We start from the raw sequence: 19,794 nt of genomic DNA on the forward strand, positions 1-19,794 counted from the left end.
TGCAGCTCTCCATGCTAATCTCTCCTGTGCAAGCCTCTTAATCTCCGAATAACTACTGAAACCTGAAACCTATATCTATTTAACCTGCGTTCTATGAGAAGGAAAGTTGCTGCTCACCATATAGCTGAGATAGGCACAACAAAAAGACTCTCACAGTTAAAGCTTTCAGCCATTGACCTTCATTGCCCCCCGTCCCCCTCCCCTTTTGCATCAAATTGTCTTATAAGAGAAGTCTTAGCGTAAGTATTGACTTGCATGTTCCTACATTTCTCCGGAACTCAAAACTGATCTTCCCGGTGGTCAGCATCTGCTAATCTTTATGTTCTTCTACAAGTATATCAGATCAGTATTTTGTATAAAAACAAAGATGAGGTGACTTACCGAACAAAAGCGCTGGCAGGTCGATAGACACACAAACAAACACAAACATACACACAAAATTCAAGCTTTCGCAACAAACTGTTGCCTCATCAGGAAAGAGGGAAGGAGAGGGGAAGACGAAAGGAAGTGGGTTTTAAGGGAGAGGGTAAGGAGTCATTCCAATCCCGGGAGTGGAAAGACTTACCTTAGGGGGAAAAAAGGACAGGTAAACACTCGCACACACGCACATATCCATCCACACATACAGACACAAGCAGACATGGTCTTTAAATATGTCTGCTTGTGTCTGTATGTGTGGATGGATATGTGCGTGTGTGCGAGTGTATACCTGTCCTTTTTTCCCCCTAAAGTAAGTCTTTCCGCTCCCGGGATTGGAATGACTCCTTACCCTCTCCCTTAAAACCCACTTCCTTTCGTCTTCCCCTCTCCTTCCCTCTTTCCTGATGAGGCAACAGTTTGTTGCGAAAGCTTGAATTTTGTGTGTATGTTTGTGTTTGTTTGTTTGTGTGTCTATCGACCTGCCAGCGCTTTTGTTCGGTAAGTCACCTCATCTTTGTTTTTATATATAATTTTTCCCACGTGGAATGTTTCCTTCCATTATATTGAGATCAGTATTTTGCTATCATGTCTTATTAAACTGTTGGTTTGGTAGTATTTATACACTCAGTACCTGCCTTCTTTGGAATTGGAATTATTACATTCTTCCTAAAGCCCGAGGGTATTTTGTCTGACTCATATATCTTGCGCATTAGGTGAAATAATTGTTTCACGGCTGGCTCTCCCAGGGACCTCAATAATTCTTAGGGAATGTCATCTACTCGAGGGGTCCTGTTTCCACTTAGATCTTTCAGTGCTCTGTCAAATTCTTCTCGCAGTATCATGTCTCTTATCTCATCTTGACTTACTTCCTGCTCTCTTTCTACAGTATTATCCATTTTATTTGTCCTTTATAGACCCCCAGTATATCCCTTTCATCCTCCTCCTTTCAGCTTTCTCTGTGTTGCTTAGTACTGGCTTGCTGTCTGAGTTCTTGATATTCATGTAGTTGCTTCTCTTTCATCCAAAGGTCTCTTTAATTTTCCTATAGGAGGCATCCATTTTTCCCCTGGTTATGCATGTGTCTAATGTGTTTCATTTGGCCTCTAGCCATTTCTGCTTAGCTGTTTTGCACACTCTGTCTGTCTCATTTCTTAAACATCCGTATTCCCTTTCGCTTGCTTCATTTGCTGCATTTCTATATTTGCTTCTTCCATCAATTAAATTTAGTGTCTCACTGTATTTTCTAAGGATTTCTCATAGGCCTTGTCTGTGTATCTATTTGATCCTTTGCTACCTTCACTATCTCATCTCTCAAAGCTACCCATTCATCTCCTGTTGTGTTCCTTTCCTCTATTTGTTCAGGCTTGCCTAAGGCACCCCCTGAAACTCTCAACAACCTCTAGTTCCTCCAATTTTGCGGGTCCCATCTTCTTAAATTCCCACATTTGTGCAATTATTCGTTTTTAACCTGTTGTTCATAACTAATAAATTGTGATTGGAGTCCACATCTGCCCCTGGAAACATCTTACAGTTCAAAACCTACTTTCAAAATCTCTGTCTCTCCATTATATTTTCAACCCAAAAGCTTCCAATGTCTCCAGGTCCGTTCCATTCATACAACCTTTTTACACAATTCTTAAAGCAAGTGTTAGCAGTGCTTAAATAATGCTCTACCCAAAATTGTACCAGGCAGCTTCCCCTTTCCTTCCTTTCACCCAGTCAGTGTTCCACAATTTTTCCTTCTCTTTCTTTTCCTACTAACAGATTCCAGTCAGCGATCATAAATAAATATATATTTCCTTTAAGTATGTGAATAATTTTCTTTATCTCATCATACTCTCTTTCAGTCTTCTTCATCTGTGCAACTAGTTTGCATGTAAATTTGTACTACTGTGGTAGGTGTTAGCTTTCATCTCTACCTTGCCGACAATAATGAATTCTCTAGATTAGATCTAATTTTCATTTCAATTGATCCATAGGGAAGAGATCCTCTATATTGTTCATAGTAGTATACCCACATTCCTATTTTAACATGTTTGAATTAGGTCACTATCTTGTCTGTCTAGCTTTTCAATACGAATTTTGCTATTTATTTGAAACTGACTTCCTGATGAGCTAGAAACTTGAAGTTTTAAACATAGCTCAGAACTGGATGACAGTGCAATATTAACTCACTGTCTTGTCTCATGTGGTGGGAGAGTAGTTTGTGGCACTGCCATTTCACCCATTTTCTTGTTCCAGTCGTTAATGGTTCACGGGAAGAACAATTGCTGATGAGCTTTCTTTTGAGTTCAGATATCTCTAATTTTTTCCTTCACAGCCTTGTCATGAGATGGAAGAAAGCAGTATATTGGTTGGGTCAAGTGAAGAGAAACTGAAATAAATCTGAAATTTACCTTGTCTCAATTGTAATCTCATCAAAATATTTGAAATCTGCTGAAAAATTTCACATGCTCAAGACTAAAAAGCAGAAAATAATTATTTAAATAAAAATGATATTTTAATCTACCACATTATTAAATATGACTAAAATGTATATAATCTCTTACAGATAACCCAGAAAATTTGTGGTTGTGAATTTTTAATAGCTATGTAAATACTTGTGAGATTTCTCTCCGCTGTTAGAAGAATGTCCTTTGTTGTACTTATGTATACATTACTATGCGACAAATTATACACACGATTACTGTAGCCTACATTTACAAAATATACTTTGGAGGTATCAGCTGTGGGCACGTGCGGTGGCAGCGAGGGCAACTTTGCAGTCATATTCAATTCATAATAATGATGCTTGAATGGTTCACCTCTTTACTATTATCTATTTCATCCACCCCATGTTTTTCATTTTAAATTTTATAAGTATTTTCATAGCTATTAAAAATTCACAATCACAGAATTTCAGGCTCAGCTGTTATGGTGTTAGGAATTTGTATGGGGCTGCAAGAAATAGAAAAATGTGATATATTAAAAATTAATTTTTATTAAAATAATTAGTTTTGTTCATTATCAATGTAGGAAAAGATGAATTGCTACTTATCATAAAGATGACACATTAAGCTGCAGATGGGCACAGTTAAGACACAGTTGTGCCTTTTGGAAACTTAACGTATCACCTTTATGGTAAGTAGCAATCTATCTTTTCCTACATTGTCAGTATTCCTACCTGGTGTTTCCACTGTTTTCGTCGTATTCATTATTAGGCCTGGTGCTGCATGACTCCTGTCTGATTTTGTGTTGATAACCCTGTACTGACTCAACCAGAAGTCCATAACACTTTACAACAACCAGGCTGCTGAAACATGTCACTTGACAGCTTGTGTATAGTTGGCTCTACTGCGATTGGGAGGTTGCCCTAGCTGCCACAGCTCCAAAGTATGTTTCATAAATGTAGGCTACAGTCACCGTATATATAAGCCATTGCACAGTAATGTATACACAAGTACAGTAAGGGACATTTTTCTAACTGTGGAGAGAACAACTATGAAGAGAGAATGTTTGGTAGTATCTGAAATTGGGAAATAAACGATAACTGAAGTTAATGACATTCATTGTCTAGGAGAAGTCATTCTGAATTGTTACCCAATAATTACATATAAAATTTTGTATAATAATCCAAACTTAAGTGTAAGAAAGAACATGCTATCCACACTCATAAAATGAATTAAAGAAAAGATGCAAAGGCAAGTTGGTTGCAGAGAAAGAGAGAATTAATTCTGGATAAATTTATACTTAACAATTCATGATGTCAATGGCGCAATTCCATCCAGTTCTCCTTCACTATCATTCGAATTGCCACAAAGGCCATCAACATCACCATCAAGGGAAATCAATAACTGTTCATCTCTAAAAGCTCACTAGCATGGTCTACTTTTTTCCTCCATGAGGTGGCGTTTACAGTAGTGAGACCTTCAAGTAGCAACCTTTCCACTTCCGTTATTGTAAAAGAGTAGTTATTATTTTGAATGTAACCCTTGATGTCACTCCAAACCAATTCAGTTGGATTAAAATGGCAGTGATAATGGCAGTAACGTAATTATCTTATGTCCCTGTTCCCTTGCAACTTCATCTCCAACATATGTGTATGTCACAGGCCTGTTTTGTTTTACAAGTGAACATACCAGGAGCTTGTCATCCGCATGTCCACAGCAATGTCTCTCACCTGCATTCACTGCACCATAGTTTCTTTGTGATCATTGGTTGTCGGAGTTCTGTCTAACACCACAGAATGGTAAAGTGCATTATCCATTAGAAACACTATTGGAATACTGAAGTGGAATAATACATTTTTAAACCACTGCAGAAATTGTGGGTGGTCCATAACCTCATGGTAGTCACTGGTTTTTTGCAATCAGAAAACTAAAAGTCCTTCAGACACAAAACCGTTTGAAGTACCTGCGTGGGCCACAGTTAATCTGGCTCCTCTTTCCATTGGCCGATGACTGCTGCTATTCGAAGTACCCAGCATTCATCAACTGCTTTCCATTGTTGACCGAGGTTTCACCTAACCATATAATTGAATATATATTATTTCCTACAATATTATGAAAAGCATAATGAAAAGACTGTTGGAAAGTGAGCTTCTGACCAACAAGGCCTTTCCAAAAATAGACAGCACACACACACACACACACACACACACACACACACACACACACACACGGACATGGACAAGACTTCCCCCTCACCCCTCACAGCAGTATGGACACTGTTTTCTCCACAGGGATTTTGTTCTACACAGTGTGCTTAAGTATCTTCCAAGTCTTAATGTAGTGCCCATTCAGTGTTACAGTTCTTTGACCGAGTCTGCCAATGAATATAAACAGATTCTTTTTATGCTCATTAAACTAGTGCATCCTTCATAGGAATTCCAGAGCCTGACTATTTAATGGCACTCCAAGACATAATGGATTTTCACTTGATGTATGATGTCATTTTGGTGACATTATTTAATAAACAGAAACTGTAGTTGAGGTTGTAACACAACTACTGTATAGTAGCGGACTGTCGCACATTAGCACAGTGTTAACCCATAAGCCGGCAATGTGGTAGTGTAGGCGCCAGAACCAGCTTTTGTCGCTGTGCTGTAATTGGTTCAGAAGGCGCTGCATTTCATGTTCCTCGTTTGCTTGTTAGTCATACTACCAACTTTAAGACACTTGTGGAGTGACCTTGAAGTAAAACGTTTCAATGGTCCTGGTATAATTCCCCCTATATCTGACTTCAAGCTGTCCATTTCCCTTTTTAAAATCTACCCATTAAGGGATCAGACAGTCTGTGCCCTAACACACACAATGCCAGTAATTTCCTGATGATGACATCCACCTGAGTGGTCTGCACCTGTAGATTCTAATGGGGGAGTATTTTACCTCTGGAATATTTTACACATGAGGATGCCATCACCATTTAACGATACAGCAGAGTTGCATGCCCTCCGGGGGGGGGGGGGGGGGGGGGGGGGGGGGGGGAATCATGGCTGTAGTTTCCCCTTGCTTTCAACTGTTCACAATACCAGCACGGCAAAGCCTTGTTAGCTAATGTCACAAGATCAAATCAATCATCTAGACTGTTGCCCATACAGTTACTGAAAAGGCTGCTGTCTCTCTATTGTTGTTGGCTATCTGTATTGTTGAGGTATGCAAGCCATTCCATCTTAGTAAGGTCCACGGCTGAGGGGAGGGGGGGGGGGGGCTCCTATTAGAGAAACAAATTTTGCCTTGAGTATACTGAGGCTTAAAGGCTTAAAAGTCTTGGTCAAGGATTAAAAGCTTTAGTAGTAGCGGCAGCTACTGTCACTTATATGAAAAGCATTGGGGGCCTCAAGTAGTGTGTATCATAAGATTTGTACACCCTCTATAAAATCTTCTTTTGGCACATTATTTTCTATATGTTTTGCAGAGTTGTTCAAAAATAATTTCTGTTTAAGTTTTGCAGCGCTTTCATTCTTGACAGGGAATTCAAAGTACCTATTTTCTATATTGACCTGTTGCAGTATTAAGTTGGCCACTGCAGCAAAACTTTTACTGTCACGTGGAGAAAAAATATGATTTGTTAAGAGAACCTAAAAGTATTAAAACATAGCCATCTGTTTCAATGATATTTGCATTTACTGTTGGAGAACCAACATTCCAGGAAGTCTCCATTTTGTTGATTCCTTACTGTATTGTGTTTCTGAAGCTGCTGTTAGTTTCTCTAACAACAGAGTGAGATTCTGGCTGTACACTTCATAATTTAAAATTGTGTTTGATGGATCTTTTTTATCCAAAATGGAGGCAAATTCACCATCTATGTTTGTAGTGTGGACAGTACTCCAGTGCTTTGTGGAAGTGTTGAAGATCATTATTATTTAACATTATCACTTGTAATGAAAATCATATCTCTGGAAACTACAACTGAATTAAAATAAAAAACTAAAACAAAAAATAAAACAAAAAAACTGTATGTGTACAAATGCTAACTTTCAAAATCAGGAGTTCCATCATCGACTAAATAAAGGAAGGAGTAAGAGGAAACACCTCTCACTATTCGGCTATTAGACTTAACAATGCCCAGAACTCAGTGTCAAAGCACATATTAGGGCAGAGTGATATAGAAATGAGAGTTTCACTTTGGCCTGTTTTCTGTGTGAATTACTTTGGTGTGTAAGTTTTTATGTCTGTGCAGATGGATGATTGCCCAATTCTGAAAGATAGTAAAGATAGTGCTCTTGGGTCAGTTGGGTGCTACAGATGAGCAGAAGTATTTTGTAGGTTTACTAGCAAAAGTTGATCTTCTAAAATACATTTTTCTTTCTAGGATAGACTATTCTGACCTTTAATGTGGAGCTCTTGTCAGAATCTTCTTTTCCAAGATTAATATTAAAGTTGATGTAATATTGTTATATTTGAAGACATGTATTTTGTAAAATAGGGGTATTTATTTATTTTTACATTTTTCTCAGTGTGTTGGAGTGACTTGTAAATATTGTTTAATAATATGATACCACATGTTTGAATATAAGCTGACTGGACCAAAATTAGTCATCTGGTGTGATAAAAGTTTTAAGATGTCAGTAGATGGTGTAGGAGGAGGATTATCTTGGAATTCATTCTGTGTGTCTGTGAAGTTGATACAGTACAGTGCTCATCTTATTCATTAGGTGGAAAACAACAGGCAATATTTATGTGAAAGAAAAGAGGTGTTATTGCCTTGGGGTGCACCAAAGATCATCTCGTGAAGAGGACAGTAGTGTGTAGATGTGTGCTGTCTATAGTCCTGTGGGTTTATTAGCATTGGCAGATACTCCAGTCAGCAAGTAATTCATGTGGGAATTGTGGCTGAAAGTTTATCATAATACTCTCCAGCCGCTAGTTTGTGGTCCAACTTTGAGCTAAAAACTGCTTCACCATTAAGTACCAATATTATGAAAAGGAAAGTTGCTACTCACCATGTAGTGGAGATGATGAGTGGCAGATAGGCACAACAAAAAGTGTGTCACAAATAAAGCTTTCCGCCAATAAAGTCTTCATCAACATTACATGGCGCGCGCGCGCGCGCGCGCGCGCGCGCGCGCGCGCGCGCGCGCGCACACACACACACACACACACACACACACACACACACACACACACACACAGGATCTTTGTCATCCAAAATGGAGGCTGTTTCACCAGCTATGTTTGTAGTGTGGACACTGACAGTGTCATTTCAGTTGCCTGAGACCGAGTTGTGCAAGTGTGTGTGTGTGCCGTCTATTGTTGACGAAGACCTTACTGGCCGAAAGCTTTATTTGTGATGGTCTTTTTGTTGTGCCTATCTGCGACTCAGCATCTCCGCTACATGGTGAGTGGCAACTTTCCTTTTCATAATATTGTTAACATTCCATTCTAAATTTTCCATTGTTTGATTTTCACCATTAAGTATGGATTCCTAAGTATATAATGGTATGCTCTCATGAAAATTTCTGAGTAAGTACCCAAAGACAGTTACAGTGACCCAATTTTCTGTTTTCATGCAGTCCAGAATTAAAGAAACGCAAGATTCAGGAAAATGCAGAATTGAGAAAGATGTTAAAAACCCCAAAATATGAGCAAAACATAAGCAGTTGGCATGTATTATTAAAAATTGTAATCCTCTCCAGTACATTGTATGAAATCTGTATACGAGAAGGAAATAAAATATACAGTCCAATGTTTACGCAACAATTTGTGGTAATGAATTTCATCAGTTCTTAATAAATCACAGATATGTAACAGCAAGTAAAAACTCATCAAAAAATTGAAATTGGTAACTGGGTACAAGGTTGTTGTTGTTACGGTCTTCAGTCCTGAGACTGGTTTGATGCAGCTCTCCATGCTAATCTATCCTGTGCAAGCTCCTTCATCTCCCAGTACCTACTGCAACCTACATCCTTCTGAATCTGCTTAGTGTATTCATCTCTTGGTCTCCCTCTACGATTTTTACCCTCCACGCTGCCCTCCAATGCTAAATTTGTGATCCCTTGATGCCTCAGGACATGTCCTACCAACCGATCCCTTCTTCTAGTCAAGTTGTGCCACAAACTTTTCTTCTCCCCAATCCTATTCAATACCTCCTCATTAGTTACGTGATCTACCCATCTAATCTTCAGCATTCTTCTGTAGCACCACATTTCGAAAGCTTCTATTCTCTTCTTGTCCAAACTATTTATTACCCATGTTTCACTTCCATACATGGCTGCACTCCATACAAATACTTTCAGAAACGACTTCCTGACACTTAAATCTATACTCAATGTTAACAAATTTCTCTTCTTCAGGAACGCTTTCCTTGCCATTGCCAGTCTACATTTTATATCCTCTCTACTTCGACCATTATCAGTTATTTTGCTCCCCAAATAGCAAAACTCCTTTACTACCTTAAGTGTCTCATTTCCTAATCTAATTCCCTCAGCATCACCCGACTTAATTTGACTACATTCCATTATCCTTGTTTTGCTTTTGTTGATGTTCATCTTATATCCTCCTTTCAAGACACTGTCCATTCCATTCAACTGCTCTTCCAAGTCCTTTGCTGTCTCTGACAGAATTACAATGTCATCTGCGAACCTCAAAGTTTTTATTTCTTCTCCCTGGATTTTAATACCTACTCCAAATTTTTCTTTTGTGCAAGGTACTCCAGCTATTTTCCAAAACGCCGCGACCACAAATTATAAATCAAAACACATGTTTTTGAGAGATCTTTCCTTTGTGCTCACCGAGAAAAAAGTGAAAATTGGTAGACATGATGAAGTAAAATAAATTAGGAGATACAGAAATCTTTATTTTATGTGCTGTTTATAGCTGAAATAAAGTAGCAAGGAAAAATATAAAATATCACGGCAGGTAAGCGGTAAAACCATAGATGTGGACATATGCTTAATGACAAACTTTGTCACCATTGCTGTTATTGTTCAATGCTTTTCTTATGAGTTGCGCTCTATAGACTCGCCACACTTCATATGCTCCACCCCGTCAGTGTTCTTTTAAGCTCAATGAGAGAAACATAGATGTGAAAAAATGACATCTTCAATTGACGTTACAAGCTTATTAGAAGTTGGCTTAGTGACTTTCTGTGGACTGTGTAAAATGTAAAATTAAAAGAAAGCTCATGTGCTACAGTTTCTCTTCATGCCTTTTATCACTGCTGCCAATTCTCTGATGAACAAATTGGCATTGAATTTGAACACTCAAGAACATCTCTTGACAATGTGTAACACCATTCCAAAAATGAGAAATGACATCCAAGCAATACTATCAACTTGCATCAGTAATCACATCACAAATAGTTGAATATTCCTGTTGTTATGTCAGAACATTGCCCTGTCTGTGCTACAGCAAATGACATCTGTTACTGTGTCTCATAGAGCATTACACACAGTTAGTATAAGGTGACTAATGTTTTGTCCAGTAGGTTTTTCTTGTAAAGTAAGTAATAGTAACACAGTGTATACTACATTATTGTGACTATATCATGCTATTTTTTCATTGACAGGTGCTGCAGAGAAAGATGTGCGCCCACTAATGATGTGGCAGACACCTGCTGGTGCTGTAGCAAAAGAGGAGAAAAAACAGAATGAGCAAAGTTCAACTGTAGGAGTTAAAATGTTGCCATTACCTCCACTTTTACCATTACCACGGAGGACACCAGATGTGCAGCTTATTATTCCTGACATGCATGCACCTGAACTGAAGACAGAACTGGCAGATGAATCAAGCCAAAGTTCATCTAATCAGCTGTCTCCAGAAGACCTGAAAGGTATAGATCTCCGAATGAAGCCTGTCACCACTGTGGGCCAACTGGCCACTGCTGCTGATTTGTCCAGCACGCAGTCCCCTTCCATGGCTACATTTCGTCGGTTCGTGTCTGGAGATACGTACTTACCTTTACCGTCTCAAACAGGGCAGAGTGTTGAAAAGTTCCTCTCCCACTTAGAAGATAATTCTAAGGATGCTAGTCAACAAGCATCTACATATAAAATAGCTGAAAACAGTAGTTCCAGTGGTTCAAGCACTACTGCTGTAGTTACGTCTCAGGGTTTGCCTGTTGAGAAACCTATTGCGCCATTTAGTTCTCAGTCGGTACTATTTGAGACATCCCAGCAGCAGACTTTGTTGACTCCTAGGCACGTTCTTCAGCAACAACCCTCACAAAAAATTGGGTTTGTCGGAGACATCCAGCTGGCTTCTCTGTATGACTCACAGGAGAGGTCAGACAAGGCAGAAAGTCCTAAGAAGTCTCCTCCCAGACAGGAAGCTATTGGACAGTCGCAGACATTGCAAGAGTCTGTTCCACAACCTCAGCGACTGCAGACGGCACTTGTACAGCCTCAGACACTGCAGGAAGCATTTAGTCAGTCTCGGACGTTGCAAGAAGCGTTCACTCAGTCCCAGGGCATGCAGGAGGCATTTTCACAGCCACAGGCTTTGCAGGGGGCAATGGCTCAATCTCACTCACTGCAGGAGGCAATGGCACAGTCCCAGTCATTACAGGAGGCAATAGCTCAATCTCAGTCTGCGCAGGAGGTGATCAGTCAGCCTCATTCATTAAGGGATGCAATGACACAGCCACAGTCGTTGCAGGAGACTGTCACACAACAGCAGTCTTTACAGCAGGCTATTACAAATTCACAGTCTTTACAAGAAGCACAGTCTCAGTCTGTGCAACAGGCCATTACTGGATCACAGTCTCTGCAGAATGCAATTACACATTCCCAGACACTTCAGGAGACAATTACACAGAATCAGCTAATGGCACTAAGTAATCTTTCCTCTCCACCACTCTCAAATCTCTGCAACCAACAAACAAGTGTGACAGAAAATGCTTTGACATGCAGAAGTCAGATTTCAGAAGTCCGAGAGCCACAAGTGACCAGTGAGAACCCGTTGAACATATCTCAAATGATGAGCACTCTACCTGAACAGGGAGTGGTAATACAAACACCCACTCCTCTTCTTTTCAGAAACACACAGGAATCAGTTGCCAGAGACACTGTTTCTATGGACACAAAGTCAGATGACCAAATGATGGAGAGCATGAGCAGCAATCTTGAAGCACGTCCTCTGAGTAATGGATCTCACACAACTGGCAGTGGTCATAGTTCACCAGTCGGGCCATCTGGAAGTGGAGGACTGAACATTCCAGCTACATCACCCCCTTCTTCCACACCAGTACTGTTAAACCAGGAGCAACAAAGTCTCATCTCCAGTTCTGGATTGGAAGCTCTTGTATCATCAGCTATGGATAGTCACATGGTTTCTGCAACAGAGAAGTTGGATGCAATTGTTAATTCAGCTGCTGACAGCCATATGGCAAATCAAAGTGCTAGTGTAGCTCGAGTGAATGAAATTCTAAATTCTCAAGTTTCAGTTGGACTTCGTGACCGAGATAGCAGAGGAGATGCTCAGCAATCTTCAGTTCTTGTAGAAAGTATTAGGTTACAGCCTTCTCTTTCTTCTGTAAGTGACCTGAATCCTTTTCACTTGAATTCAGTGCAGCCAGGGCAACAATCAGCACAAATTTCTCAAGAAACTATTATCCTCAATAATGCTGTATCAGCAGCTATTGACGAGCATCTCCGTAGGCAGGATGCAGGGCAGAAGGAAACTATTGTGTCAGGTCAGTGTACGCTAATAAATACATCATTGCCTACTACGAGTTCTGGACTACCTATTGACACTCCATCTACTTCAAACAGTGTACTTTTAAAAAATCCTCATATATCGCCAATTGCTGTGAAAAGTATGATTCTGGACACATCTGTTACTGTATCAGTTGACAGCCCTGTTTTGATCACAAGTCCAAAAAATTCTTCCCCCATAGCTGTCAAACATATGGATCTGAACTCTTCTCCTTTAGAGTCTCAAGCCTGCCTCTCAAACTCAGCTGTTGCATCTGCTCTATCTGCAGAAAATGATATCCGTATGCAAGTTTCTGATTGTTCTCCAGCCATTGCAGTGAAGAACATTATTAATTCCCATTCTAGGAATATTGAAAATACAAGTGCTGTTGTGGCACCTACACTCACATTAAGTGCAAAAAACAATAAAACAGAGATTTTGGAACCTAGTTCTTGTTTGTCATCAGCGGCATCTGCAGCAGTCCACCCACATTCGTTATGCTCACTGCTCAATTCTACTAATGCTTCCACACTAGTGAGCAGTAGTTCTCAAATCCAAAAATCTCCACTCATTATTACAAAAGCACCTAATGTTTCTTCTGATTGTTTGGAGACTGAAACTACTCTACCCAATGATGAGACACAATCGCAAGAGATTCAAAATCATAATGAAGTTGGAACAAACCCCTGTGGACAAGCAAGAACTGCTACTAGTGACACTTCAGAATCTGTCATGGTGTCACATACATCACTGCTGAATTCTATGTATGCAGCTGCTTCTGATTCTCAAAATGTGAATTTCAGTGCTGGGTCTGGTATGGTTGTTGGAATGAATTCTGTAGAAAGCTGCCAAGTGAGAGTGCCACAGATTGAGTCCTTAAACAACTTGCCCCATTCAAGTACAGAAATTCCACAAAACTCAGCATTGCCTGAAGATAATATGCTTGCGTCTAAAACTGTCAACAGTATTATTGGCCTAACATCAGATGTAAAAGAAAGACTGGATACTGTTGGAGGTCAAACAAGTGTTGGAGAATACCCAGTTTCAGATCGCAAAGTTTGCTGTGAAAACAACTGCTCAGAGACTAAAAAAGACCAAGAGTCTGCACCCAGTAATTTCACACAAATTGCAGATCCTGTGGAAACAGCAAAGACCGTAGACCAACAGCATAAAGTGACAGCAGCACCGTCGCTGCCTGTACCTGTTGCAGAGATTTCTTCTGCATCAACACCAACCAAGGTGTTGGCAACCAGTTCAACAGTGCAGAAAAAGTGTGAGGAGGGAATGGTTCCTCAAGAACTGACACAGATGTCAGAGAGTGACTTGATAAGTTACATAAATCCTAGCTGCTTTGATCAAGGTAAATACTAACATCTATTGTTCAAAAATATTATATGTTATTTATTCTTAGGAAAATGAGAAACCAGTTGTTCAGGGCAGGGAAATGATACGGGAATTGTATTGTATTATGATATATTTCCTTATTCCATTTTTGTTGTACTGCATTAGGCAAAAAAAAAAAAAAAAAATTAATTATAAGATCTCAGATGTTGAGCTGCACATTTATAATGTACAGTTTGTTAGCATACTTAGAATGTAGTTTACTTATAGTTTCAGCTTAATATCAGTCTCATAAAGCTGATGTGTTGCCTGTTCATATGTATTCTGAATTGTGAAACGTGATTTAGATGTTAAATGTGATGCAGTGTAAATTGTAGATCCCATTACCATCTCAAGATTATATGATAGGGTTGCAGGTCTGTGACTGAATAATGGAATATAGTCAGCATGTGTCTCGGTATCTACAAACATATAATTTCCTGAAGTTGTAGAATTTTTTGTGCAAGAGCACCGATTATAATATAGGTCTTAGTCAAGTTATTTAGCGATAGTGGTGTAAAAAAAAAAAAAAAAAAAAAAAAAAAAAGTGAAAGTTGTTCGAACTCAGTAGCTTGATGTCAGTTTTGTGTCAAAAATGAAAATATATTATAGTCTGCCTGTTGTAGTAGAGATACATCATTGCAGCTGAAAAGGCAAAAAGCAAACAAATCAGGGGAACAAAGTTCCGTGTGCTGATCCTGAGGGACGCATCATGACTGGCAGACCTCTGTGTCATCCACTGCCAATGGTGTCACTACTTCTCACTCAAGTAGCTCCATCCTGAGACTGAGTGCACCATGGTCCAGTCCACCCACCAAGGAAAAATATCTGATCGTACCAGGAATTGCATCCGGGTCCTTTGCGTAGCAGGCATACACACTGACCACTGAGTTACAGAGGTGGATAAAATAGCAAGTTACAGAGATGGATGAAAATCCAAGATCTTGTTGATTCACCTGATAATATGTGGTAGAAATATCTTTACAGTGAAGAGTGTCTCATGAGGTCAGAAATTTATTAACATACCTTTAACTTTCAAGAACAGATAAGTAGATTCATAAATTTAGCAGTTGATGGCTGTCACCTACCAGTATACATTGTGGTGAAGCACAAGGTTAGATGTAGGAGGGAACAGAAGCCATGGCTGTAAGCCAGTATTTCTAATTTAAACAGGTGCATTTTCTTTTCTTAACATTCATGGTTATTCAATAATAACCACCAACATCACCACTGTTACTATTACTTTTGGCCAGTGAATGGTAACTGATAATTTATATTCATCTCACGTCAGTACTGACAATGAGTTTTCAGAACCAGCTAGGAAGAATAAACAGTAAAACTGAATTTCCAAACAGTACAAAATATTTCAGCATTTTTGTGAATATGTTTTAATTGCTTGTACTTCTGATATTTGTTGCTATTGCAGTCGTATCATGCAATACATGACTCTTGTCACAACGAACATATCCTAGTCAGTATTTTTTTTAAGCTGGGTGCATGAATTTGGCGTGTTAACTTGTTATTAAATGATACAGTGCCTGCTGATGATGTCAGTATATCAGGTCATTTCTTCTACAGTCTTTGTTTGCAAATGTGACTAGAAATAGCAGTAGTTTCTGTATACTGTACGACTTGAGAACTGCTCTTTCATATTAAACCAAGTGTTGGTTAGGATACCTCAAGATATGCAGTTTTCATTGACAGTTATTGTTTTTTTGTATGGTGATTATGAAGTTCCTTGACACTAATATAGTTATCTTAGTTATCCAGGGTAATATTTTAATTTGTACATGATAATCCAGTCATTTTTGCAATGACATTTAGAAATGTTCTTTAAATCTTTATGGAACATTGATTCAATCAATTGAGTTATGGCTGTCACAAAATGCTAGGACAATTATTCCATATTTTAACAACTGGAATTATTGTTTCTCATATAAATGGTTACTCGCTGTGGCACGTTAAAAGTGCTTGTCCTGTGTGTATTCCATCTCCACTCCTGTCAATGTCATCAGTGTCACTCCTGTTGTGTATGTAGATAATTTCTTCACAAACAGAGATATGACCAAACTTTTTTGAATCTGCCCTACCCCATTCATAATGAGTGCTAGTCCAACCGAGATACCTGTTCCTTCACAATTATACAGAAAATGAGCCTACTGATAGGCTTTCACAATAAATTTGGTATGCTACACCTAAAAAACGAAAAAATGGGCACATGAAACTAATATTTTCCTCATCCTACCTCAGTCCGCCCCCATTGTCTTTCAATTATCCCAGTAGTCAGTCAGAAATTTAAGTAAATTAGTATGTATTGTCCAGTGAGTTTAATTTGCTGTATATGAATGATATGTTTTGTTACAAGTATAGGTACAAAAATAAGAAAAACTGTTTTCTAAAAAGTCATTAAATTTTGGAAATTTTCAAACACTCTCATACAAAATCACTTGGATGCAATTTGAACAATCAGTGTATTTTGTTGATATTCAATGTGGCAACTTTTGTGGTAATTCTGTGCTCTTGTAAGCTTATGGTTGTGTCTCTTTTGTACAAGCAAGTTTCACACAATGTTTAAAAAATTTATTGTCTTTAAAATGTGTAAAAAACATAAATGTGTTATATTCACTTCAAAGAAATAATTAAGTCTTTTAGAGTACTAATTTCATGTTCACATTTCTTTATTATTTTCAGTTTGAACAGTCGCAGTGCTTGTCACAGTATTAAAGAACATGGCTGTAAGATACCTCCTACGGATATACAAGGAAGCTTCGTTATCATTCTCAGTTTTATGGCTAATGAAGTTTATTTCTCTGATTGATTCTACATACAGTATGTAATTACCGTATTGTTTCTATTGTATATATCAATTTTACTGTTTATGTAACATATTAACAGTGTTTATGAGAGAGAGAGAGAGAGAGAGAGAGAGAGAGAGAGAGAGAGAGAGAGAGAGAGAGACTAATGAAATCTCTAAATTGTTATTCTTCTTCATAGTATTTTTGTGCTTCTGTAACTCAGTGTACCCTGAAACTCGATTCTGTATATAATTTTGGTGTTGTCTTAAAATTGAGCTGATATTCCATAGTTATTGTTTTAATGTTAATTTACCCTTGGTATTCAGGATGTTTAATGTAATATTTGTGTGTTGCAAGTCAGAATATGAATGTATTCTATTGAGCCAAGGATTCATGGATAGCAAAAAGTTTCTAATGAAACTTTTATATCAGGAGGATTGTGTCATTTCCTGATGCGAGCAGCATGAACTGCAATTGAGAAATACTGCAACACTCATGTCAAGGCATAAACTTGTATTTGCAAAGTGAGTGGAATCAATTTAGTTGGAATTGTGGTACTGCTATCCACCTAAGAAACATGTTATAGTTATTTCAGTGTGTTACACCCTCTGTTAATCATTGTTTTGTTTAATGGGGCAGTGAAATTGAAATATAATTTTCAGGCATCAACATAATTCACAGTGCTCTCATATAATTTTGAAACAGCGTGTGTGATTTAGTTATACAAAAAAAGAGAAAGATATGAACAGAAGTTGATCTGATAAAATGTAATTTGCCAGTGCTAATGGCGTTTGTCTTGTGGATTTGTGTAAATGCTTAAAGGACTGAAGTTAATTTATCTGATGATGTGGGAGTTGAATATCTTCAACTATAAATTTTCAGAGAACTACAATTTAGGAGGAGGAAACACATTTTGTTTTGTGTTTAACAATTACATTTCTGAGGATAAGGAAAAGAAACAGGGAAAAAGAGATTCTTATTTACTGACATCACACACAAGAAACACTTATTTATGTTATAACATTTTGGACTAGTTATTTTATACTTGTTCAGAATAATAAGCTTTTTCCCTTTGGGAAATTTTTTTCTCGAGCCTTTCGTTCAATGAAAGGTGTATCAACTTGCCTGTTAGTAATATTATGCTTAGATGTGTAAAATATATCTGTCTGAAAGATTAGGGACTTCCTTATGGAAGAATTGACAGTCTGGACAATTATTTTTATAAGAAAAACCACAAAAAGAAGATCAATGTTAACAGACTAATGTGTGCTTTATGTACACAGCATAATTGTTAATCATTCCTAGGATAATTCCCTGCAGGTGTCTTCTTTTCTTAAGAAATTATATTTCTTTATGTACATATGCATTTGTAGGTTGTCCCTAATTTTATATTTGCTACAGAACTTCAAATCCTATTATTTATTTAAACTGGTGCTATTTTACAAATTGCCTTGCAGTGATGACAAATTAATTTAGTAAATTTATGTTATTTATGAAGCTGTGTTTGTGCTGTGAATGATGGGGCTGAATGGAAGTTAAGTTTATGATTTAGTCTTCAATCGTTGGTGTACAATATGCTCAGGCTGCATCTGCATTCTGTTTGCTAATCAGTTGATTTGTATGAATCTTCAAAGCCCATTTCCTACTTGTTGTAGTTCCACATTCTTATTTTGCGGTAGACACCTGCGCGAGATACATAAACAGTTTATTTGCACCGTATGTGTTCTTTGTCATTGTGTTACAGGAACTGTAAATGACCTAATTAGCTTTTATATATTATAACCACCTTATTAGTGTGCAGTGCATACTTTTTGGTAGCAGACGTTATTATGATTGTTGTTTTAGTCTTCAGTATGTGAAATTTTTAATATTTTAATGCCTGTTGTAATTCGTGTACAGTTTATTTTCTGTTAGATATGAACTGATTTTTACATCAAGATGTAATACTTAAATAAAAATTATTTTGAAACATGTTGTTGCTTTTATATCATTGCAGTTGTAAATGAAAGAATTGTTCATATTTATGAGGTCAGTTGACCACACACACACACACACACACACACACGCACACACACACACACACACACACACACACACACACACACTGTAGTATCAAAGTAATTGTGCTGTTACAAATTCATATTTTGTGAGAATATTGTGTGTACCGCTTTGGAATATTCAAGGCTGTAAATTAGTCATCCTTTATAAATAAATATTTGAAAAGTTACCAGTGCACTTTTATTCAGAGCTGATCCTCATACAGTCAGAAATTATGTTTAAGTACAGAGTAGCGTATTGTGTTACTATGAGCTCATGTTTGGAGATGTCTGCATTGTCACTTGATACGAATTGCATTGAGGGGCGAATATACTGTTCATCTTAAATTGAGATATGGGTGAGATTTAGGGTGTTATATTAAAAATATCAAATTCAGGTGTAACTGATTTAGTTTTGTTGATGAGTTGGAAATTTAGTATCTGCTTGAAATAAACGAAGAAAATGATTTTTGTGCCCTCCGTTTTGGGAATGCTATCAGCGATTATCAAAACAAGCTAAAACGTATTTCTTTGTCAGCAAGTGAATTTTTAACAGCAATGTAATTCTGTGTGCCCTGGTGTTGCTGGCCACAATCGGATGTCATTTACAACACAATATTGAGCAAACACAGCTAAACAGGCAGATTTAATTTCATCACTACTTCCATTAAGACACAGCAAAATATAACGAAATATATGAAGAATACTTGATGTAATTTTTGTTCTTGTTCTTTCATATTTCCATCAGTTTTAGGATTCTGTCTTTTATTGTGTTTCTAGATAAATCTTCAAAAAGTGATGGGTCAGATGCTAACCAGACTTCCTTCAAAAATTCCCTGTCACCAAATGGTTTACCTTGCCAAGCAGTGATATTTGCAGCCAAGAAACTTGCAGCACTGGAATGACAATCCTTGTTAACATACTTAATTTTAGATGTCAGTTGTCTATTCCTGTCTTTAATAGCACATACAATGAATTCCTCTTGTTCTGGTTCACCTTTTTGACAAAGACATTTGTAATTTGTTTTATAGTGCTGTTTTAGAGATGATG

The 19,794-nt window shown here is 37.9% G+C and overlaps 1 protein-coding gene across 3 annotated transcripts in view; it reads left to right on the forward strand.

Annotated features, from left to right (window-relative positions):
• The window catches only part of LOC124615459 (nuclear factor of activated T-cells 5-like), a 403,737-nt gene extending 384,802 nt beyond the window's left edge, over window positions 1-18,935 (forward strand). For all 3 annotated transcript variants that reach the window (XM_047143361.1, XM_047143362.1, XM_047143363.1), the window contains exons 12-13: window positions 10,408-13,893; window positions 16,605-18,935. In XM_047143361.1, the coding sequence (XP_046999317.1) occupies window positions 10,408-13,893; window positions 16,605-16,609 (3,491 nt within the window). In that variant the 3' untranslated portion in view covers window positions 16,610-18,935. The remainder of the gene's footprint in view (window positions 1-10,407; window positions 13,894-16,604) is intronic.
• The last annotated feature ends 859 nt before the right edge of the window (window positions 18,936-19,794 follow it).

Source organism: Schistocerca americana, chromosome 5, assembly GCF_021461395.2.
Source record: "Schistocerca americana isolate TAMUIC-IGC-003095 chromosome 5, iqSchAmer2.1, whole genome shotgun sequence".
Classification (NCBI taxonomy): domain Eukaryota; kingdom Metazoa; phylum Arthropoda; class Insecta; order Orthoptera; family Acrididae; genus Schistocerca; species Schistocerca americana.